At 46.5% G+C, this 24,281-nt stretch overlaps 1 protein-coding gene across 5 annotated transcripts in view; it reads right to left on the bottom strand.

The window, feature by feature from the left end:
* Positions 1-1,519: 1,519 nt before the first annotated feature.
* Positions 1,520-24,281, bottom strand: part of OSMR (oncostatin M receptor) — a 50,640-nt gene continuing 27,878 nt past the window's right edge. For 3 of the 5 annotated variants that reach the window (XM_077896154.1, XM_077896155.1, XM_077896157.1), the window contains 12 exons: positions 23,934-24,085; positions 20,228-20,370; positions 19,552-19,705; positions 16,388-16,464; positions 14,620-14,842; positions 11,554-11,733; positions 10,377-10,481; positions 8,857-9,030; positions 7,886-8,053; positions 5,054-5,135; positions 4,262-4,334; positions 1,520-3,709 (listed from right to left, as the gene is read on the bottom strand). In XM_077896154.1, the coding sequence (XP_077752280.1) occupies positions 3,158-3,709; positions 4,262-4,334; positions 5,054-5,135; positions 7,886-8,053; positions 8,857-9,030; positions 10,377-10,481; positions 11,554-11,733; positions 14,620-14,842; positions 16,388-16,464; positions 19,552-19,705; positions 20,228-20,370; positions 23,934-24,085 (2,083 nt within the window). In that variant the 3' untranslated portion in view covers positions 1,520-3,157. Of the gene's footprint in view, positions 3,710-4,261; positions 4,352-5,053; positions 5,136-7,885; positions 8,054-8,856; positions 9,031-10,376; positions 10,482-11,553; positions 11,734-14,619; positions 14,843-16,387; positions 16,465-19,551; positions 19,706-20,227; positions 20,371-23,933; positions 24,086-24,281 lie in introns of those variants that run through there. The other 2 variants (XM_077896156.1, XM_077896158.1) reach the window with 2 other exon arrangements.

Below are 24,281 nucleotides of genomic sequence, written 5' to 3' on the forward strand. Positions count from 1 at the left end.
AGTTTTGTAAATTCTTTGAGATGAAAGCTAGTTTTCTTTCCACGGAGCTCTTTGAAGAAATACTAGATGTTGTCTAATTCAATTACTTGATTTTCTCAATACACATTCTGGTGGAGAATCAATTTCGCTAGAATCAGCGTTGAGTCAGGTAGGTGCTAGAATGGGAGCAAGAACCTCTGGCCAGTGCATGGTTCTGCTCTGTGGCCAGGCCCTTGCTCTGAGCCTCAGTGATCACAGTACCCTGCACACCATCAAATTACCAATATTTTCAAAGACCCCTGCACACCAAAATACCAGTATTTCCAAAGAGATATTACTAATTTGGCTTTAGGTACTTCAAAAAAAAAAAAAAAAAAAGTGGGCTCCATGTGTAAGCAGGGCTTAAACTCATGACCCTGAGATTGAGACCTGAGCTGAAATCAAGGGTTGGACACTTACCCCTCTGAGCCATGTAGGCACCCCCAGTCAAAATACCTTCAATTTTTTTTTTTTTTAAGATTTTATTTATTCATTCATGAGAGACAGAGAGGCAGAGAGAAAAGCAGTCTCCATGCAGGGAGCCTGATGTGGGACTCGATCCCGGGTCTCCAGGATCACACCCTGGACCAAAGGCAGTGCTAAACCACTGAGCCACTGGGGCTGCCTGGTAAAATACCTTTTAAAGGTGTATTATGGTTACAGTATGAAAAGAAGAGCTTAGAGAAACACAAATATTTGCTGATGAAGTCATGTAAGATTTGCTTCCAGATAGGAGGGAGAGTGGAGAAGGGTATGGATAGGCTAAAACAGCCATGGGTTAGTGGCTGTTAGGGCCAATGATATTATATACAAGGGTTTATTACACGGTTACACTTCTGTGTCATTTGAAATTGTCCATATATTTTTTTAAGATTTTATTTATTCATGAAAGACACACAGAGAGGGCAGAGACACAGGCCAAGGGAAAAACAAGCTTCATGCAGGAAGCCCCACATGGGACTCGATCTCGGAACCCCGGGATCATGCCCTGAGCTGAAGGCAGACGCTCAACCGCTGAGCCATCCAGGCATCCCTCCATGAGTACTTTTTTCATCCTAATAATTCTGACACAGGAATACAAATTACAAAGTTTCTGAAGAATGCTTCTTAAAGTAATGCTGTTAAGATGGCATATGGTATTGATAGTTAAGGTTTTAAATATGAATGTGTTTGATGTTATAGGAAAGGGATGTTTAGAGCCAAAACTGTAGTCATAGTGACACAAACAGTTATGTAGCTCAGCATTTCCTGTTGGAATGTTGCTATATTTCAGAAAGGCATCATCTGATTTAGGAGAGTGATTCTCAAAGTGAGTGTGCATCCGAATGCCTCGGAGGAAGCTGATGAAATATGTAGATTTCAGGCCTCATGTCATGGAGATTCTGATGAGGAGGTTGGGAGTGGTATCTAGAAATTTACATTTTCAGTAAGCTCACAAGGTGATTTATTGACTCTACTTACGGTTAGATTTTCATTTCGTTGAGGTAGAGAAAACACAATGCAGTGGTGAAATATTTTAATTACAGCTTTTTGTGACACAAATGACTTCAAGGTTTCATGGGTTATTTTTAAAAGAAAATCTATATGAAAGACACTATTTACAAGTCAGTCTTCACTGCCATTGACATTTCTTTTATTAATTGTATCATGAGAAAGCAACAAATGGGCTAAATGATGACAATACTGGCCCCCAAAGTCATCTGGAAACTATCAGACTAACCAAGATAACTTGTTGTATTATGTTGGCAATACATAACCGTTTTTTTCCAGCCAAAGTTTCAGTTCTGTGTAAGGAAAAAGCTGAATAAACCTAAACAGAAGCCCTAGTTTGTGTTGATATATTTAGGCTAGTTGACCCTTATTTGGAGATGTGGGTCTTCTGCTCTCACTCTTGGTTCCATGGTGGTGATGAACAGTGCTGGGCATTTGGTACCAGAGGCCTAGATGGTGTCATTTCCAGCACAGCAAACAAGGAACTCCTAGTCATCCTTGCTTAGAAATGTGATAAAGTGCTGATGAGTAGAAGGAAGAGAAAGGAACCGGTGTGTATTGAACACCTGTTGTGCATCAGGTGCATCGTATATATTGATTCAAAGAGACAAGGCTGCTGCTGAGAGAATATAGAATTTCCCACTATATAGTTTTTTACAATTATCTCTAAACCATGTCCAACAATGACCTTTCCTTATATTCATTGTTAGCATAATAGGAGTATAAATGAGACCGTGAAGGTTTTCTTGACCCAGACAATTGCAAAGACCAAAGGGAACTAAATGAAAACAGGTCATTTATATATTAGTTCTTAAAAAAAAGAGGAACCATAAAATGTGAATGGAATTTATAATAACGTTTTCTTTTTTCTATTCTGAGGTAGTTGTCAAAAATTATGGTCAAAGACTGATGTCTACCAAGTAGTGTTATCTTGACACAGTCAAGAGTTCCTTGCCAATCCCACTCTTTAACTGCAGTAAGCTAAATGGAAATGCAGTTGTGGGAATCTTACTGATTATTCACATGTCTTACCTATCAGATAAGGTCCGTGCCCCCAGGAGGGTTCATTTTACTGCATCAACGAACTACAAATTGTTATCACTTCAAGGCAAGTCTAAAATCTGTTTTACTCTCAAACATCTGTGACTTTTTCATTAAACACACCCAGAATAAATTAACATTGACAACTTATGCTCTAGTAGTAAATCTTCTGTGGCCTTTATCAAAACCTTAAATCTAGTTCCTTTACCCTTAAGATACTGAGCATAGGGGTAAAACTTAAGGGAAATATTTCCTCACTAAAAACTGAACTCCTAGGACCATAGCCACGCTGTCCAGTACTGACTGGGTAAGGTCTATCCGCATGTCAAGTGACCGGCCTGCTGTTGCAAAGGTGAGCCTGGAACACACAGCAGCAAGGTAAGCCTACTTCTGTGACCCTGCCATTTCTACGGCAAGTCTGCCCCAAGGAGAGATGTTAAGTTCCACAGCTTCTGACCTTTGAGACCGAGCCAGACTGTAGAGGTCTCATATGTCAACGGTGACCGCTCACTGGAATTAGGTGCCGAGGCATCTGGTGGTGGAATGGTGCCGTCGATGCTCCTTTTTCGCGTCTATGTAGCATAAAGGCATGCGATGGGTATACTGGTCAGTGGTAGTGTTCACCTTCGTCTAAAAGGGTAATGGAAGACAGGCTGCTACTCCCGCTCGAAGAAGGAGCGGCAAGGCCCAAGGGTATGGCCATTTGCATTTTATATTCTGAACAGAGTTCTGGCTGTGGTGGATTTGTGGGGAGACTGGACTTATCTCCAGACACGGGTGAAGCCACCTGGGATACATAATTCAAACTACTTTCTCCAGCTGGGATTTCTTCTAAGGAGTTCATGCAGTTTTTTTCTAGTGCCGTTAGTAAATTTTCAGATGATGTCAACAGTCCCAGCTGACTTGGGGCTTTCGTGGGTACTGGGACATGGCCACAGGAAGCAGAGTCAGAAGCTGCCTGATTATAGGTAAAGTTCTCAAAACAGATGCAGGGGCCAGGGCCGGAGTAGCTCTCCTCTGCTGGGAGGAGGTAAAGGTAGGTGGGCTTGGCAGCCTCAGGTTCTGTGGGTGACTTCCCAGTGCCTTCGTGCTTGTTTACAACTTCAATAGTGTCTGGAACACAGTCTTTGATATTCATAATTGTTAGGCGAGGATTCTCCTGGAACGGACCAAAAAAGCATGCAAATATTAAGAGTGTGTATGTGTGTGTCAGAGTATACAAAGTATGTGAAATGCACTCAAGGCTTCGGTTTTTGTGTTTCATCCTATCACAAGTTAACTGGGGCCGGTGTTGCAAACCAAAGGATCTCCCCTGTTGGAAGAAATCTCAAAGCTCCAGGCACCCACTTCACGGCTGTGGGAGCCAAGGGGATTGTTGCTTTGTTCTATCTTCCTGAGGAGGTCTAGAAAAGTAGGATGATAGCCCCAACCCCAGGTTAGTCTTTATTTTTTTTTTATTTTTAATCAAGGTTTTTATTTTATTTTTTAAATTTTTATTTATTTATGATAGTCACAGAGAGAGAGAGAGAGAGAGAGAGAGGCAGAGACCGAAGCAGACTCCATGCACCGGGAGCCCGACGTGGGATTCGATCCAGGGTCTCCAGGATCGCGCCCTGGGCCAAAGGCAGGCGCCAAACCACTGCGCCACCCAGGGATCCCCAGGTTAGTTTTTAATAGAGAGATGGCACACATACAGTTTCCCAGCATTTACCTTGGATTTTATTAATGACAGAACACTGCTCTTGTAAGGATCTGGAATGTCAGGATAACACTTCTCCTTCATCCTAGAAAACAGTGAAAACTGGACTTGACTTTTAGAATATAGTGACTAGTTAAGACAAGCGTGGAGTCCCGTTCCCGGGTCCCAGTCCTTGCTCTGTCACTTGCTAACTTGGGCAGACTGCTTAGCTCCCCTGTGCTTACATCTACTCATTGACTCAGTGGAGATAATTCCGGCGCTCACGGTGGTGGTGGTGTGAGGACTGAGGAGATGTACGGAAAGCCCCTGGACTACTGCCAAGTGCACAGTAGGCGCACTACCGGTCTTAGCTACGGTTCTTTTTTTTTTTTTTTTAAGATTTTATTTATTCATGAGAGACACACAGAGAGAGAGAGAGAGAGAGAGAGAGAGAGAGAGGCAGACACACAGGCAGAGGGAGAAGCAGGCTCCATGCAGGGAGCCTGACAGGGGACTCGATCCCGGGACTCCAGGATCACGACCTGGGCCAAAGGCAGGCGCTAAACCACTGAGCCACCCAGGGATCCCCCTTTAGCTACCGTTCTTGAACAGGCTTTGAGATATTTTCAAATGGCTATTGTTTTCCTTATGTATTGACCTGGAAAAGCAAAACTCTTCTAAAAATGTCATATTTTCAACTCTCTCTGCCCTTTGCCTCTTCAGCACCTTCTCTCATTATTCAATGTGATTTCTAGCTTCCTAAACTCCTGTCTAGATTTTACCCCCCTCTTTCTTCTTGGATAAAAATCTTCCCCACACACTTACCACTGACTTTTCAAGTAGCATAGGATCATGATGAGCAAAATGCAGAAAATCATAGGGAGTATAATACGTATCAGCATAGGGGCTGGAGAAGAGAACAGAAAGTGGTATTTTCAATGAGTACTTTTCCCTCCTCAAAGGAACAAAAGTTAAAGATTGAGATGAATTTTACTGTTATTCCTCAAAAGTCTATTTATGCAAGATTCAAAAAAATTTTTTAAGTTATTTATTTAAGAGAGCAAGCAAGAGCCTGAGCAGGAGGGAAGGTCAGAGGGGGAGAGGGGGAGGGAGAGAGAGAGAGAGAGCGGGAGTAGGGGAGGGGCAGAGGGAGGAGAAGCAGGCTCCCCGCTAAGCAAGGAGCCCGATGTGGGGGAATGTGGGGCTCCATCCCAGGACCCCAGAACCGTGGCCTGAGCCCAAGGCAGATGCTTAACCTATTCAGCCCCCCTGGGCACCCCTTGTTCCCTCTTCTAACAAATTGGATCACTGCTTCCAATTGTTCACTGCCTCCTTGTGTTAAAATCATAGTCCCCACCTCTGCCAAAGCCTCAGAGGTGGGTATACACCAGGGCCCTTGACTGGGGGTGGGGAGGGTGGGAGGGGGTGTCGGTCACATGACTATTCGGCCAGTGGGCTGGTAGTAGTTGTAATCCTAGTCGCTGCTCTAGGTGCTCTTGCCAGAGCTGGGTTTAATTAGGGGATGGGGACAGGGTAGCTAATGTGGAATTTGGTAAGGGGGGGCAGGCGTGGGTAGATGCCCAACCCGGTGCTGCGAGGTGGCACAGGGGGCTAGAGGCAGGGACACCCAGGGGGAAGAGGAGCCAAGCAAGCCCCTCAACAACAGGCTTACAGTGAACCCCGAGGGCGGGGAGGGGAGGGAAACACTCCTGTCCACTCCACTAAAGAACACTTTGCTCTCAGATCTGAGCTTTTGACAATTATAACCCATTTCAAGATTTGGTGAAGTTGTAGAGTTAGGACGCATTTGAGAACAAGCCCGGGGACCTAACCACGGCAGTTTCCAAGTCGCAGACTGGCGCGGCTAAACTCTTTATTGAAATGCAATACTTGTGTTTGGGAAGGTGCTCATCAAGGAAGCTCGAGGGATGAATTCTCACACGCCGACAACAGCCATGTGATGGGACCCCGGAGAGAAACAGAACAGGATCACACTCCCCAGAGGGCCCGCGTGCCGCCCCGTCCAGTCGTGACCCCCTCCCCAGGTAACCACTGTCTGGTGGGCATTTGCCTCTCTCTGTAACGGACCCACAGCCCCCACAGCCCCCACAGCAGGGGTCGGGGCTGCCTTCCATCAGGCAGCAAGGCAGTGGTGAGAGTTGCCCACGTGATCTTTGTCACTGCAGGATGTCATTTTCATTGCTGTGATTATGCAGGAATGTATTTTCCTTTTTAATAATAACCAATATAATCCACAGAGTCACAGCCAAGGCTAAGGGAGATTTAGCATGTAGAAGAGAGACAGATGAAACCTAGAAAATATACTGGAGGTAAAGATAATCATTTGTATTATATATGTGTGCATGTACACTCACACACACACACACACACACACACACACAGTCCTCTACCAGCTAAATAAATCCCAAAGCTGGAATAAAAATAGCCTGAAAATAAATTTAAATATTTTAAATGTACCCCCAGGCAGCAAATAATGCAAATCATTGACTGAAATCTCAGTGTGACTCTGAGAGTTGGAAACCTGAGGAGTGGGCATTGCGTGGTGGCCCGACCTGCTGGCAGAGTCACCTGCCTGCTGAGTGGCGGCTGTCCTCAGCCCCGGTCAGCGCCCCAGGGCCAGCAGCTCCACCTGCTGCACCATCCTGAGCCCACAGTGCCACCCCCAGCAAAGGGACCCTGCCCTGAGCCCTGAAGACCAAGGACCGAGGACAGAGCCAGGGCCCCTGGTAACTGCAGGCAGCGGGGAGGAGTGTCTTCCACGATCCACCATGTGATACCCACTGCCCCCCTTTCCTCCATCAGGATCCATTTGGCTGCAGGTCTGTGTTTACCTTGACAATCTAACTGACCGTCAACTGGTTCCCACCGTGCTCCCCGCCCTCTTCTCTCTCTTTCAAGCCACATGCATTTTGAAAAGTGTATCTCTCTCTCTCTTTTTAAAAAAGATTTTATTTATTTATTCATGAGAGACACAGAGACAGAAGCAGAGACACAGGCAGAGGGAGAAGCAGGCTCCTCACAGGGAGCCCGATGGGGGACTTGATCCTGGGACCCCAGGATCATGACCTGAGCCAAAGTCAGATGCTCAACCTCTGAGCCCACCCAGGAGTCCAGAAAAGTGGATCTCTTGAGGTCACTTTCCCCCACCAATCAGCAAACACCAGGCCCCTCCCCAGCCAACCCCACCTCTACTCTCTCAACTGCCTCCAGAAACACAAAGTCAGGAAGCAGCGGTTTTGCCAGGGCGGGGAACCAGCCAGAAGGCCGGCCTGCAGACAGCAGCTCTGCCGAGGAGAGCAGGTTTGGGGCTCTTCGAAGTGGACAGAAAACCATGCCTTCTGTGATTTTCAAACCATTTTGGGACCAAGTTCCAAGTGTGTCTTAGGGCCACCGTGGCCCGCCAGAGAAAGGTTCCAGGTCATAAGCCAGTCAGACCGGCCCCACTGTTTCCTACTTAAGGTAGTGGGATTTTGCATAACAGTCTTCCTGAAACAGAGTCGCATGTAGAGAGTGAGAGACAGAAAGAGAAGAAAGGCCTAAAAGCTCGTGATCTGGTCAAAGCCCACGGCAGCAGGTGCGTGACCCCTTAGTTTCCAGCGGTATCTAAGGGAAGCGGTTTGATTTGGGAAAACTCACAGTATTCATCGGGAGTCGTGACCTTTGTGAAAGCGCCATGGGGGCCCTCGCCCACAGCGCTGTACGGGGTGACCAGGAACTCATAGAAGGATTCTGGCTGGAGGTTTCCCACGACGAACATCTTTTGTTTTGGGTCGTCAATTTTGTACTTGCAACACACTGAATCATCTGTCATTTAAAAAAAAAAAATCATTTTCAAGAAAGATAACATTAAGAGTGAGAGAGAGAGATGATCTTGTGACAGGGCTGGGGGCTAATATTCTTGTCTCAATGCGGTCAACATCGTAAACCCATCAAAAACTAAATCATAACTTCATCACTCTGGGTCACTGGTAACATTTCTAGGAGATGGCAAGCAAAGCAGAGCAACCACTGAACAAGGGACGCTGGGCATCCAGAAAGAGCACACAAGTCTGCCAGACCCCGTAAGAGCTGAGAGAGACTTTAAAAATTGTAATATTTTAAAAATATTGTTAAGGTTATTACATTGTAATAACCTTAAACAAATCAAAGGAGAAAAAAACAAAAGGAGTTAGCAAGAAAAGTTTCATAACTGGCAGGTTTTCTTAAGGCACTGATGGTCCTCAAATGCTTCCAGAACTACCAGGCATGGTGTTTTAAGGAAGTTAAAATACGGACCCTGCCCTCTGGCCCACTGTTCTGTTGAAGAACACGTTGGGCCATAAAAGCCTGCAAGAACAGGTCATGGCCATGGTCACACGTGGCCACCTTGCTCTCTTTTTCTTTTTTAAAAAAGATTTTATTTATTCATGAGAGAGAGAGAGAGAGCACAAGCAGGGGGAGCAGCAGAGGGAGAGGGAGAAGCAGGCTCCCCGCTGAAAGGGAGACCCAGGACCCCGGGATCATGACCTGAGCCAAAGGCAGACACTTAACTGAGCCACCAGGCGTCATGACCACCTTTCCAACGGTTTTGCATAGTGAGGGCTTGAAAGAGTAAACAGAAACGTCACCTGAAAGAACTGCCTTTTCAGATCCTGGGTGGCACTGCCCCGCCTTGGATTTCAGGTAGACGTGGTACCCTCGGATAAAACTGGGCTGAGATTCAGTGGAATAATCCTTCCAACTCAGAGTGAAGGAGTGGGAGGTCAGGTTACTCATGACCACTCGAGGGTTGTCCGAAGGAGCTGGAAGGCAGGCGGGGTAAGGAGAGTCATCACCTGGAAACATTCTCACGGCACTCGTGTAAACTAAAAGTAGGGCCACAACCAAGTCGGGAGCCCGGGGGCACTTAGGCCAGTTCACAGGTTTTCTCTTTTTCTCTGGGGTATTCGTGCCTTGACATCATTTGCGTGGGAAAGAGCTGAGCCATCTTCCTGTCCAAGCCCGGCCTTTCACGGGTGAAGAAAGGGACCGCCAGAGACCCTCAAGAGCTCGCACGAGGTCACGCAGCGGGAAAGAGAATAAAGGGTTCCTTCCACTTCATTCTGCTCTTGAACTCGAAATAGTGTTTGACAGAGAGGACCCTGCCAGAGAACGGACTGCAGAGGGCATTTGAGGAACTCCGGTTCCCAGGCTGTGACAATGCCAAGCCATCCGAGTGTCACTCAAACCATCCGAGAGCATTTATTCTGAAGGCTTCCGGAGCCTGTTGTGCACACACGTGTGTGCACACAGACACGCGCACCACCAACACCCCTCCTGCGGGTCTCAAAGGGCACCCTCGATCGGAGATTGGGAGAGGTGACCTGATGCAAGGTGCAAGGCGGGGAGGTCCCAGGGGCCCAGAGTTCAGTGGGATCGAAATTGCCTTCCACTGCTGGCGGAATCACAGTGAAATTTCGGGATGGGGGGGGGGGAGGCAGTGGTTTCACAACAGGTGTCAAAAATCTTAAAAATTGTAAAAGGAATGAGAAACTAAAGTCAAACCTTTGGACTCAAGTATGCTGAGACTTCCTCTATAAACCATCACCATGGATATGGATGGAGATTTCGCTCAAGTGATGGTGACTCAGGGCATGAGAGATTGGGCGAAGGATAAGAGAGACTGGGCGCTGCAGGTGGAAAGGTACCTGACGACGAATTTTGTGGCTTATAGTTGAAAACCACTGTAATCATCCTAAATGTCCACTGACAGGTGACTTGACACATGCAAACAATTAAACACCTTGCAGTGACGTAAATAATATTTAGTGACATGAGTCAAACCTGCCTAGACTAAGATCCCACCCTTATTTAAAAATGTGTATCTGTACAGAGGGAGAAGGAATACCTGGTTATACACCAAATACTTACTCTGGGCATCTGCCTTCGGGTGGGGACATCGGCAGTGAGCTTGTTTTCTTCTTTGGTATGACATTTTATAAACGGTTTACAGTTTATGATTTAAAGTCATTTTTTAAACCCGATTTCCAGAATCAATGGGACACTGAAAATCAGGAAAGGTGCGGAGACATCCCCGACCGCACAGCTGGGGTCCCTGCATCGTTCTGAACGACCCTGCCCCCGGCCCCGTGTTATGCCGTAAACTTACCCAGCTCCTGGGAGTATCCTGTTTTTTTCTCTAATAGATAAGGAACCATTTCTGTAGAAATTCCATAAATTCTGAAGTTGTAGCGGACCCCTGGTCTAAAAGCATCTAAGGAAGAAAGGTCAACAGATTTTCAGTAACACAGAGTGACATTCTCTTTATTTCTGAAAAGGAGCAGAATGAGAAATGAACTGGCGTCTCCTACGTAATTCCCTCCTCAGGATTTCTGCGCTCCTCTCCACCATCCCCCCGCCTCCGGTGGCCTCGGCGGCGTCCACTGTCTGCAGCGGCCTGTCCTCCACGCCGTGCTCTGCCACGAGAGCCCTCACGCCCTCTTGTCCGCATGCATGAAACCGGGCGGGGAGTTCAGCCAGACGCAGAAAACCGTTTTAAAGTCTCTTGGACTCCAAATCCCCTCCACTGACTTGTCTTCTCTCGCTGCCCCCGCCCCTCCCCGAAAGCTGAGCATCTGGAAGGCTTTGCTGGCACTTCCTGGCTTTCCCCTCGCACCTGCCCTTCTGCAATCCATCTCCAGCACGACGCTGCTCTAGCCAAGGGCCACCTCACTTCCTCACCCCCACCAGCCACAGAATGCCCTCTCCCGGGGCCGCGGGCACCCTCTGGACACTGGCAAGTCCCACATCTTTATCTTGAACCCAGCAGATGGCGCTGCTGACCCCTCCACTCAAGCCATGAACCTAGGCTTCCTTGACTTGGCTAAACTAGGAACCTTGAAATGACAACTCCAGGGCGGAAGGTGAGAGGTCAGGGTCTATTTTTTCCCACTGAAAGTGAAGGAGTTGACGACTGACTCCTAAACTCTATGTCCTAAATGTCTCCCAAATCCATACGTGTCTTTGCTTTTGTAAGAGCTCTCTGGAGAGGCAGGGTTGTAATGTCCCTTTGCCACTCATTTGAGACCACTGATTTCAAGGCACCAATTCATAAACAACATGAAAACCCATCCCAGGGTTTGCCTTAGGTCCAGACAATCTCTGTAAAAGTAGACTGAAGGCCAAATCTGAGGCCACATCCTTGTAAATTCTGAACTCCTAGCACCCATGCTGGGTCGGTCATTTCAAAATTATTAGTTTGGCACAAACTGTGAGATGGGCCAGAGGTCCCAGATGAACTTGCTCCGAGGTGGAGGGAACGAGATGGCAATACGCAGGCTTCTTACCTGAGCTAATAACTGTGCTTGTGGTGTTGGGACCTAGGTGTTTCCACTGGAGGTCACAGAGCGGGTCCCGGGGACGGTCACACCACTCCACAACGTAGCCCGTGATGTTTCCTGGTTGGGGTTTCCATGACAGAGAGAATCCATCTTCTGTGCCTTTGACTCTTTCTTCCTCAACTTCTTCTGTGCATTACAAATAGAGCCATGCTTCAGACATAAGCCATCGTACGTGTTTAAAAAGGGGTCAAAGACGACAATCAACTTGAACGTGCACTGTCTCTGACAGTTAAGAGCCCTATCACTTCAATGGCTACAGAAGCTTGGGGGAGAGCAGGATAATGTTTCCCAGCAAATATTCACTTGGGCCCTCCGGAGGTCTCTTGTCCTAATCTTCTGAGACCCAGCGAGACTTCGGTCGCTGAAACAAGGGTCACAGCAAAGTACTGCCAGCAGGACAAGTCCAGCTTCCAAAGCTTGCTTTGTGACCCTTGAGCTAAGAAGAGGTTTAAGATTTTTTTTAAAGCTGCAAAAAACAAAGACTATAGGATATAGAACAGAGGCCGGGTGATCCGTGAAGCCTAAAATACTTACTATCTTTCCCTTTACCCACAAAGTTGCTGTCCCCACATCTGGTACTTGCTACTTTCAAATAATACCTGTTGAACAAATGAGTAGTATGTCTTCATTCCCGCCATGTGACGCTGGCTGCTCCTGAGCTAACTACTTCTGTGATGTTAGGGGTAGAAAGTGAGCGAGTCCATCAAAAGAAAAAGAAGTTCGGACATGTCCTAAGTTGGATCATGTGGAGATGTGCACGCTAACTCGTGACCAACGCCGCCACCTCAACGTACTTTCTGCACCAGGGTAGTTTTCTACTGGAAGCAAGATCTCCAGGGACTCCCAGTCCTACTGACTGCAAGCAGAGTCACCCTATACCTTGGGGGATGAGCATTTCTCCTATTTCCCGGGGCTGCCTTCATAGCCTGCCACTGTTAATAAGGCAGTGGTCCCCGCTGGTAGCTCCACGGACAGCGGAGATAGACCAAGGAGTGGGCCTGCAGGCAGCTGCTCAGAAAAAAAAAAAAAAAAATGAGGACCAAATACTGCATGGCTGAGACTTACACTGAAAATTTACTCATTATTTATCTGCCATTTGAATTTAACTGGGCACCCTGTATTTTTTTCGGCCCTCCTAATTACAGCTGGACATGGGGGTGAAAGCACAGGGCTATTAATTTTTCCAGTTACTACCCAGCCAGGGACACCTAAAGGAATGTGTAGCTCTAGGTGTAAGACAAAGGGTTCCCCGTGAGGGCCTCTGTATGTGCCACCTCTGTGGCCTCCTTGTCTTCTTCCATGAAAGAAAGAAATCTCTTTCACAACAAAGCTGGCATTTTTCACTTTCCTTATTCACACTGGCTAAAATGTCGTCCCGAACTCAGAATCCTAACCCTTATCATACTGCCTTTTGAAAACTGCAAATATGTTTTGAGAAGTGGAGACAGAGGAGGGAAGGAGAAAGGAAATTTTTTTTCAGTCATTCGGACTCTAGTACGAATTAGTTTAACCTTAACATTTGGCCTTTTAGTGCAACAGGGATTTTTTTAGACTGTAGTGATTTAAGAACATGGGCCACTTAGGGAAGGCTGGATAGAGCCTCACTGGAGAAGATATGGGGACCTGAGGGCAGGGTGTGGGGAAGGAAAGTAGGGTAGATAGAGAAGGCCCCCAAACAGCTGATAGTGCTCATCAGTGTTATTTGGACGGTGCTTCACGCAAGGCAGTGTTTCTGTAACTATCAGCTCCTCCAAGGTGAATGAAATGCTCACGTTTCCTGTTCTTATCCGAATGAAGACAAAATACAACTTTTCACTTTCTTTTCTAATGCAGTTCTTGACAAGCAAAGGTCATGTTAAGTAACTCCTTAGTTTTTCTTCTGTGCCACCATCCAGATTTCTTTTTTTAACTTGATGCACTGGATAGTTTTTTTAAGATTTTATTTATTTATTCATGAGAGACAGAGAGAGAGAGGCAGAGACGCAGGCAGAGGGAGAAGCAGGCTCCCTGCCCCAGGAACTCGATCCCAGGACCTCGGGATCACAACCCAAGCCAAAGGCCTAGACACTCAAGCACTGAGCCACCCAGGTGCCCCACACACACTGGGTAGTTCTTCAAAAATAAATAAACCACCACCACCTAGTGATCCAGCCTTCTCAGCCCAAATCAAAGGCTAACTAGGAAGAGAAGTGGAACCCAACGTGCCGCAACCCCATGAGCAGGAAGCCCCACGAGCAGGAAGAAGGGCGCTACGGCCGGTGCGGAATGCCCGTCGCAGAGCCTGCGGGTGCGTGTTGGGGGTGGGCAGTGGGTCCGGTCTCTTCTCTCCGCTGTCCCAGGGACGTGGGTCAAGTGGCCACTGATTGCACGTCAGGTCATTTCTGCCCTGTCTGGTGTCTCACAGGCTAGTGGCCAGTGGCCGTATTTCATCTTACAGCTTCAGCGAAGCCTTCTGGAAAGATGATGGCCAAATATTGCACAGCATAATAAACGCAGGCCCAAAGCGTGTTTCCAGCAACTCCGGCTCTCAGGGGAGGCTTGCGAATTGGCGGCGTGTTTCCTCGAGCAAAGGTGGGCTAATTCTCCGAGCCCGTGGGAGCGTCTCAGGCGGCAGTGTCCTGGGACACCGAACCCCCATTCTCCCCACGCCGAGGGGGGGCTGTCCCAGGAAAGCCGCAGCTGAGCTTAGACAGAGGAAAACGACTAGCAGCGTTTGGCAGCAAGATGTTTGTCCCCCCACCGGGGTGACTGCCTTTCCAGTTTGTCCACGCCTCCTGGATGGCATCCCTCATGCTCTCCCAGAGGATAGAAACAGAACGAGGGCAGCCCGGGTGGCCCAGTGGTTTAGCGCCGCCTTCAGCCCAGGGCGTGACCCTGGAGACCCAGGATCGAGGCTCCCTGCGTGGAGCCTGCTTCTGCCTCTGCCTGTGTCTCTGTCTCTCTTTCTCTGTGTGTCTCTCATGAATAAATAAAAATTAAAAAAAAAAGAAAAAGAAACAAAACGAAACTCACCATCTCCAGGATCTCCAGAGACCACGAGGACCGAGGCGGGGGACGTGCCCACACTGTTATTGGCCGTCACGTGGATCTGGTAAGCACGCTGGTCGAGGGTTAGTTCTGTGTGGTTGGCGGGGGCCGGAACGGACAGGAGCTGCAATCCGGAGGGTCTGTCCAGATCTTCGACGACGATGTTATAGAACAGGATCTCCCCATTGGCCTGCAATCTTGAGAGTGGCTGAAAAAAAATGGATAATCATTTCAAAATGGGCTTTCCTTTGAAAGGAGCTTGTATAATTACTTTTTCATCTTTTCTGTCCATCAGTTGCCTTACACACACACACACACACACACACACACACACACACACCAAATTTTTAAAAAAGGCTTAGGGCACCCGGGTGGCTCAGTCAGTTAGGCACCTGCCTTCGGCTCAGGTCATGATCCCGGGGTCCTGGGATCAAGGCCCGTGTCGGGCTCTCTGCTCAGCGGGGAGTCTGCTTCTCCCTCTCCCTCTAACTCATACACTCTCCTCTAACCCCCCTAACTCATGCGCTCTCTCGCTCTCTCAAATAATAAATAAGTGTTTAAAAATAGCTTAATTAACAAAATAACACTCTAAACCAAGCTTGAAGTCAGGCATCCCAGTCCAACTGAAGCTGAGTAGAGAAGAGGACCATTTGGGCTCCTCAAGAGCATGTGTCCAGAGAAGAGTGAGCAGGCCGGAGGAGGAGGGCTCTCTTCAGCCTGGTAAGAAAGGTGTCCGTGGGCACCATGAGGAGACAGGAGCAGACCCTGGAGGGAGCAGCCTGGCCCCTGCCTCCCTTCCCCTCCCCCGGCCGTCTTCTCTCTGCACAGCTGTGCCCTGAGCCATTCATGGAGCACACGGCCCCCTCTAGACCTCCATTCAGCTTCAAGAGAATTCCCTGCCCGCACAATCCCGAGCTCACTGCCAGGACCTGCCCCCAGCCTGCCCTCTCAAGGGTGTGTGCGCCCCTGGGTCCGAAAGGGCCACCTGTGTGCTGGGCTGAGCACAGAGCCCCGACAGAGACTGTGTGAGCTCCCAGGGCTCCTTGCAGAGACAACCAGTGTGAGGTGGGAAGGAGAGCCAGGACAGTCATGTTGGGTGTGAAAACACGAGCTGAGGATCTGAGAGTCCTGACACACACTGGACTTTCAGGTGGATTAACACCGTATCTAAGGCCATTTTCCTTTTGCACCTTTTGCATTCAATATCTAAATATTCATAATTTTTCTTTTTTTAAATTTTTATTTATTTACTCATAAGTAAATATGAGAGACAGAGAGAGAGATAGAGAGAAAGAGAGAGAGGCAGAGACACAGGCAAAGGGAGAAGCAGGCTCCATGCAGGGAGCCTGATGTGGGACTTGATCCCGGGACTCCAGGATCACGCCCTGGGCGGAAAGCAGGCGCTAAACTGCTGAGCCACCCAGGGATCCCCAATATTCATAATTTTTTGACATGGTGTCTGCTTCTCCCCTCACGCTACTGCCCAGGGCCCTGCAAACATTGGAGCAGGCTGGAAAAGACATTTGGGAGATGCTCTACCAATCAGAACTGGCCATCCGCCTGATGGGCTGCCAAGGAAGGGGCAGCCGGGGCCTTCGGGAGACGGGTGTGGAAGGGGACTCCTCCACTGGGGTAAGACCTTCTACTGGACTCACGTTAAGATGCTCCCCCAACTGGAAGACAGCACCGTAGCCAGTGAGCCGCTGAAAGACGGCGCCCAGCAAATCTGTCTCGTGGAATCCGTGCATCTTACCTTCCAGAATAAAGTCACAACACAATATCCCTGCACTGACTTCACATTTCTCCAGACGTCAGGAGCCTCCGAGGGAGCTGAAATTAACCAAAGATGGGGGGGGGGGGGTCATGACATGTGTGTAGGACAATATAGTTCAGTCAAATGAAGTGATGATGACCTGTCCTGCCTGAGACTTGCTTCTCACTTTTTTCACCCTCTGTGACTTCTTCCCACTTGTCCACGGCCACATCGTTCACGCCTCACTAAGTGCACATAGTAGGTGCTCTACCAAAGGTCTGCTGCCTCAAACCAAAAGTTCTTATGAACATCGAGCCTGAGCTTCCAGAAGCACCAGAAAATTTTGGAATCATTCATCAGTTAGACCAACTGTAGGAGGTTAGTTAGGTGAACTTCTCATTGGTTGAATTTCTAGGAGCAGCAGACCGTTGCTACTTCCTTGCTTCATTTGCAAAGGTTGCAACAGAGGTGCACTAAGTGGCAGCCCTAGGGGCCGGGGATGCTCTTACATGTGACCCTGATTTCACATTGGCTGGTCCTCTCACCGGTCCTCTAGCCTGGGCACCCCTCTCTGATCCCCCTCCACTGGGAAGGCCACATCCCCCTCCTCCCCACACCCCTTTCTCTCCCAGCTGCCAGCCTGCCCGGGGCAGCTACCTGCCTATTGGACACCCAAGACATCCACTCACTGCCGTCACTACTGTGTTCTAGAAAAGCCTGTCTTTACCGCCAATAAACCATGAGGACATTTGTGATTTGATTCAAAACTTCTCTGTGCAAGAAGAACTATTTTGGAATGTAACACAAAGATTAAGCTGTTTTAAAAATATATAAATTCTTTTATAAAAAATTTTAAAAAATAGTTTACTATCCCCAAGAATTGCAATTCAAGGAAGTCCCTTTTTAGTTGCTGACCCTTTCTCCTCAACTTAAAGATGACCATACATTTTATAATATATATTGAAGCAGATTTCAACTTCCTAAATAATCCATGGGAGAAGCCAATATTCATTCAAAAACTTACTGAAATACTCAGAAAGAGCACGAGACTCTCAGCTCAATGCAAAATCTTCAGCTGGTTTGTAAGTCAGTCCTTGTGAGGACAGCCCTGAAGCACAGCTGCAGCGCTCTGTATTTGGGCCCATAGAGTTTCTACTGTATTTCTACTGGTGCCATTTCCATCTGCTCACTACGATTACACTGAGGTACGGTTATAATACACAGAAACGTCGCCTTTCCAGCATCAAGCAAAATGTCGTCAGTAAAAAAAAAAAAAATGTATATGTAGATATAGATGTATCTATAGATATATAGACATGTATGTACATCTATCTATACCTAGCTATATATATTTACAGATTCACCACCAGTAGCTTCATCTCATTCTCTTGTTATCATCAAAAGCAAAATTTGAGATTTTCAGAATTTTTTGAACTAAAAGAAATACAGTTCCCTAAAAACCCTGTCCTTCGGCCATTTTCCTTTTGCACTTAATTTTAGTTATAATGTTAAAATGAATTAGCAAAAAAAACCCGAAAACCCAAAGCAGAGCGGTATCATTAAAGCAAAGATTCTTTAATAAAAACAAGTGAGGAGCGTACCACGTTACTGTCAGGAGCAGGCCATTCCATAGCAGGGATTCCTGAGGAGCCTATGCCTCTAGAAAGATCTATGGGAGGCCCCGGGGAGTACAGGAGTGAGGCTGGGCAGGAGCCCCAGATGAGGAGAGGAAGGCTGCTGAGCACAACCAGTGACCAACAGACGTTTAGTCTGGGACAAGCTGTCCTCGTCACCCCCTCAGCTCCAGTCACTGCTTTAAAGGGGTCTTCGGGACGCCTGGGTGGCTCAGCGGTTTAGCGCCTGCCTTCAGCCCAGGGCGTGATCCTGGAGACCCAGGATCGAGTCCCTCATCGGGCTCCCTGCATGGAGTCTGCTTCTCCCTCTGCCTGTGTCTCTGCCTCTCTCTCTGTCTCTCATGAATAAACAAATAAATTAAGTAAGTAATAAAGTAATAAATTAAAACAAAATAAAGTGGTCCTCATGGGGTGGGGGGACAGAGAGAGCCCTGCCGGCCTACACTCACCAAGAGAAGATGGAATGCGGTGAATACATAAACTCCTTCCTTTGGGGTAAGAGAGCCAGGACCTGAACCGACAAGATCTCAAGGTTGTAATAATATCCTCAAGGACAGAACCCACAGGGTCCAGCTCTGGTTAAGGGCAGAGCTCTGGAGTTGGGGGCCTGGGTGGGCGGCACAGTCAACAGCTCCGTCACTTGCTGGCTATGCCAGGGAAGGCACTGATGCTCCCTGTGCCTCTGCGTCCTCTGATCCAAAGCCAGGCCCCGACCTTGGTGCCTCCGGCCTCCTGCCATCAGGAGGAACAGACAAAAACACGGCAAGCACCGTGAGCCATGGGTGGCGCTCAGCCAGTGGTTGCTGCCACCACAGTTGCTGCCTGCCATTCATCGCCACTGTCAACTAGGCGAGTCTCCCCCATCTACAGCTGCAACCTGCCTCCTCCATAAACTGGGCAACAATGATAATTTGTTGTTCTGAATTGGAAGATGAAAGCAGGCCGGGCCCATCTGACCTCCGGAGGCCTGCTGGAGCTGGAAGCTGCAGTTATTGCCAGAAAGACTCGGGGTTTGATCAGTGGTGAGGGAAGTCCCACCGCAAGAATGGTCGAGAGGACTCATGGTTCACTGATGCTGAATGAATGACATATCAATGAAAATTAAGTTTCCAAATGTCATTACACGTCCACACATAGCCTGAGTTGTTGGTATGAGATCAACACTTTCCTTGGCAATGGACACTACTGTTTGTCCCTCGTCTTTAATTTTCAAAGTCTATGCTAATTCACAGAGCCCCAGATCCAATGGGAAGCCAGCAATACCAGTAGCTTATAAACCATCTTGGCAAAACGAAAGAAGAGAAAGTGTATGAAAGAAAGAACACTGACTGACGTATGTTTGAGGTGGATGTCTTCCCATCCACAGGCCACTAAGCATTTAATTCAGCACTTTTCAAAAAGATGGCATTCAGCCTCTGTTGTAGTATTTTCCCCTTGGTTTTGGTATAATCCAAAGCTCTCATGGAGACCAACCCACCTCCCGTGGGTCAGTTTAGATCCTTGAGTTAAATACTGGGGAGCTGAACATACCAGCTTCCATTGTGGTGAAGTTCTGACGAGTCCACTCACTCCATTTCCAGAAGTGGTTGGCATTAGCACAGCGGACCTGGGCCGAGTACTCTGTGTCTGGCTCCAGACCACTTAAGACGAGCTCCCCATTCACCTTGACGGAAACATTGTGCTTCTTCAAAGGAAGGGAGGGAGGAAGGAAAGGAAGAAAGGAAATGAGAAGAAAAGAAAAAACGAAACAAGAAAGAAGCAGAAGAAAGAACAGAGAAGACAGGAGTACTGGTGAGCATGCTTCAGTGCAAAGTCAAATCACAGCATGGCCCATTCTGATTTAGGGTAAGACTACTTCTCTGATAAAAGAAAATCTCTAAGACACTCTGCCCAACTCTAAACTTTGTGATTTAAATTTCATGAACCTTTTGAAACAGATAACCCTTACCATTTGAACCCACACATAAATAAGATTTTTTAAATTTTATTTATTAGTTCCAGACGTAGAATTTAAGGATTCATCAGTTGCATAGAACACCTAGTGTTCATTACATCATGTACCCTCCTTAATGCCCATCACCCAGTTATCCCTCACCCCCGCCTACCTCCCCCAGAAATAAGGTTGTAAAGAGGTTTTATTCATTAGTCTCTCTGTTCAGGACATAAAGAGATTTTTTGAAAATAGAAAATTAAGCAGCATTCTTACTTGTATCACTTTTCCTTCACCATAGAGTTCAACTTGGCACAACAGTGTGTAATAATTCCCAGTGGAGTGTACCTTCCAGGTCATGGTGGCATTTGTGACACTTACATCTTTAAACAATACATTAAAGGGAGCCATTGGGTGCACTGCCAAAAAGAAAAAACACACACATACACACGCAAGTAAAAAAAAATTCAACACAAATCCAAAAAGATTCTGGTAAACAGGCAGTTCATTTCTTCATTTATTTATTCAGTAGTATTTTTTTGTTTACTTTTGAAAACATGTTATATGAAACCAGACTTCTAGCCAAGATAGAGTCTGCCAACTACAGCCTTTCTCTCTTACTGATTATATTAGAAATTCTGAACAAAACATAAAAAGAAACTACTGAGGACTCTTAAACAAAAAGCAAGCACACTGTGAAGGAGAATCAAAATTTGAAGTGGCTCATGGGAGAGTACAACAGAACCCAGAGTCTAAACAAAGTAACATCAACAATGACAAAAATGACATCAACAATGTCAATCATAACAACCCCAAATTATTCTACATAAAAAACCTCAAAACATATCACCAATTTACAAGGGAAAATACAATCAACAGATGGCAACCTCAAGATGACCCATGTAGCTACAATTATTAAAGACTTAAAAGACAGATCCATGTCATAAAAGTAACCACATTTGAAATGAATAGAAGAAAAACACTTCTCAGCAGAAAAATAGAAACTATGCTTTAAAAAATCAAATGCAAATTTTGGAACCAAAAAATGTAATATCTGAAGTGAAAAACTGACTGGATGAGTTCAGGTCTTCTAAAGACAAGATAAGCACTCCCAATCTGTATATCTCACTGAATCCAGTCAATAGAGTGCATGGAATATTCTTAAATATTCTGCTTCAGAACTCTGAAAGGTTAATAGCAGTAGGCAGATTGGAGAAGACCCAAATTTGAAGTATTGCTGCCCTCAGTGGAGGGCAAAGGAAGACATGTTGTAAAGCTTCTCCATTTTACTTGAAGAGGAGAATATTAACCCTAAGAAAACTATGAAAGATTAATAACATATTTCAGTTTCCACGGTGGGGCGGGGGAACAGGGATACAAAGAGATGTAGGCAAAAGTCATAGATAAATTGAAGTGGGATACTAAAAAATGTTCAAATAATCCAAAAGGGGGCAGGATGGGAAAGATCAGAGGAACAAAACACAGAGGGAACAACTAGAAAATAAATAATAAAATGGTAAGCTTAAGTCCCACCATGTAAATAATTATGCCATATATAAATGTTCTAAACATGCCAACAAAAAGAGAAATTGTCAGGTGGTAGAGAAAATAAAACCAGTCATGGACCTTGCCTTCAAAGCGCAACAGGGGAGCAAACATGAATCGATAACCACAAAAATAAATGCAACATTGAAAGTGAGATGACAAGAGTGAAAGTGTAAAAGGCCTTTTGACCTAAAAGATGGAGTTCTAGAAGCCCCTATCCTGAGCCTTCATCTTTATCTCATATACAATTGCCTGATGACTCAAAATTTTAATTCTCCTCCTATGCCCTCCAAACTCTATACCCAACGGTCTCCTCAGAATCTCCACTGAGATATCTGAAAGACATCTTGAACTTGACACCACTGAAACAGAACTCTGTGCTTCTGCTCAGGGCTGCTCCTCCCCCCAAATCCTCCCCATTTCAGGAAATCGTTCCAGTATTAGCTCAACTGTTTAAGTCAAAACCCTGGGAATCATCCTAAAATCCTCTTTCCCTTGTAATACACATGCCTTCCCTAAATAAGTCCTACCAACTATACTCCAAAGTGAATGCAGAATATGACCACTTCCCACCAACTTTTTCACTCCATCTGGTGCAATGTCTCGGCCTGATGACTGCAACAGCCTCCCAACCATCTCCCTGTCTCCACCTTCGGCCCGGACACTCCAGCCTGAGCGATCTTTTCCCACTGCGTAAGTCATATCATTTATCTGTCCTGATGAACGCCTTCTAACACACCCCGGCAAGACTACCCTCTTCGTGCCACAGTTACTGCGTGACCGGGACACTCCAATCACCTTTCTCTCATAGTATGGGCATAAGAACATTCTGTCTCGGGGATCCCTGGGTGGCTCAGCGGTTTGGTGCCTGCCTTTGGCCCAGGGTGCGATCCTGGAGTCCTGGGATCGAGTCCCACATCAGGCTCCCGGCATGCTTCTCCCTCCTCCTGTGTCTCTGTCTCTGTCTCTCTCTCTCTCTCTATCATAAATAAATAAATAAATAAATAAATAAATAAATAAATAAATGAATGAATAAATCTTTAAAAAAAAAAAAAAAAGAACATTCTGTCTCTCAAACAACCCAGAGCTTGTTCCCATCCCGTGACCTTTTCAAATCCTATTCTTTTTACTTCAAATGCTCTGCCCCTCGATGTTTTCTGCTCCTGTCTCATTCTTGGACTGCCTCATCTTAACTGAGCAGCATCCCGGGCATTCTCTACCACGTTACCTGAGTTTACAATCTCCACAGCGTATCTCAATACTTGAAATACTGTCTATTTACTGTATGTGTCCAATCCCCAACCTCAGCACCCCTCCCCGCTTGACACACTCTAGCCTACAAGCTCACCAGGGGCAGTTACCCAGCTTCGTCCACTGCCTGGCTACACTGGAGCCACTCTGTAATTATCTGGCTGACTGAGTGATGATTAAGCTGAAATCTAAAAGATGTGTAGGAATTAAGAGGGCAAAAGGTGAAAGATGAGCATTCTAGAAGAAGTGAACACGGGTAACCATTCTGCATTTCATAAAAGAGAAAACATGTGGTCAAAGCGTAGGAAGAGATACTCAACTTTGTAGATCAAAACCATCATAGAATACCACGGTATTCCCGGTAAACTGACAAGATGAAATGGGCAACCATACCAATGTGGACACACTGCAGAACTACAACTGGTAGAGCCACTTTGGAAAACCATCAGCATTGTGTCCAAAGTTGCACATCTACATTCTCTATGTCCTCACCAATTCCGCTCTTAGGTACACACTCAAGAAAACTAATGGCGAGTCCTACGTAGATAATGCTCACATCAGCACCGTACCCAAGAGCAAAACCCTTCATGTAACCTGAAAAACCATCAAAGGGGATGCCTGAACAAAATACCATACATTTACACAATGAAATACTTTACGGCAGTAGAACTCAACGGACTATATAATAACACTCAATGATATGGGTCGCTGTCCATAATTTAATATCACAGAAACAGTAGTTACTCCATTATTACATATGGCTTGAGGTCTTTTACATACATCAAAACCAATCAAAATAAAAAATACAGCATTTAAGGATGACACCAGAAATGAGAATACACACACACACACACACACACACACATCCACCATTTAAATCTGTAATTATCTTGGGGGACGGAGCGGGGTGGGGGTGCTGTGGGATGGGAGATGACGTGAGTTACTGTTCTAGTCTCAAGGTGAGTACTGAGCATGCACGTGCTTATGACATTATCAAAACAAATAACAGGGGACCACGGGCCACGCATGCATCCATGAAGAGAAGTGTGGCATCAACGAGAGTTATCAATTAAAACTTTCACTTAGGATATGAATTAGGCAAAAATCAACAGCACATTCCCTGGATCACACAGTGCGTCACACAGCGGAGGAGCGGAACCACAGTGGGCTACAACACCAGTCTCACCTCGATGAGTCAGGTTAAAAAGAATGTGGACACTTCTCTTTCTTAAGTAGTTTTCGGCCGTGAGGGTGAAGTTATACATTTCTTGGGACTCTGGAGCTACTTGCCAATTACACCAGCCTTTGTGTTTACAAAGTGTCTTTTTCCCAGAAAATCTTAAAAAAAAAAACACACAAAACACAAGTTCAGGGTTTACACTTTTGTCAACACAGGTACGTATCCCTGTGCTCGGGGCACACTCAGTCGCTCCTCACATTATGTTCCACAGGATGGCATCGGTCCCCCATCAACAAATACCACAACTGAAACTGTCGTTTCAACAAATTTGATTCTGGGGTTAATTGTGTAACC

The sequence above is a fragment of the Canis aureus genome, chromosome 4, assembly GCF_053574225.1.
Source record: "Canis aureus isolate CA01 chromosome 4, VMU_Caureus_v.1.0, whole genome shotgun sequence".
In the NCBI taxonomy this organism is placed as follows: Eukaryota; Metazoa; Chordata; class Mammalia; order Carnivora; family Canidae; genus Canis; species Canis aureus.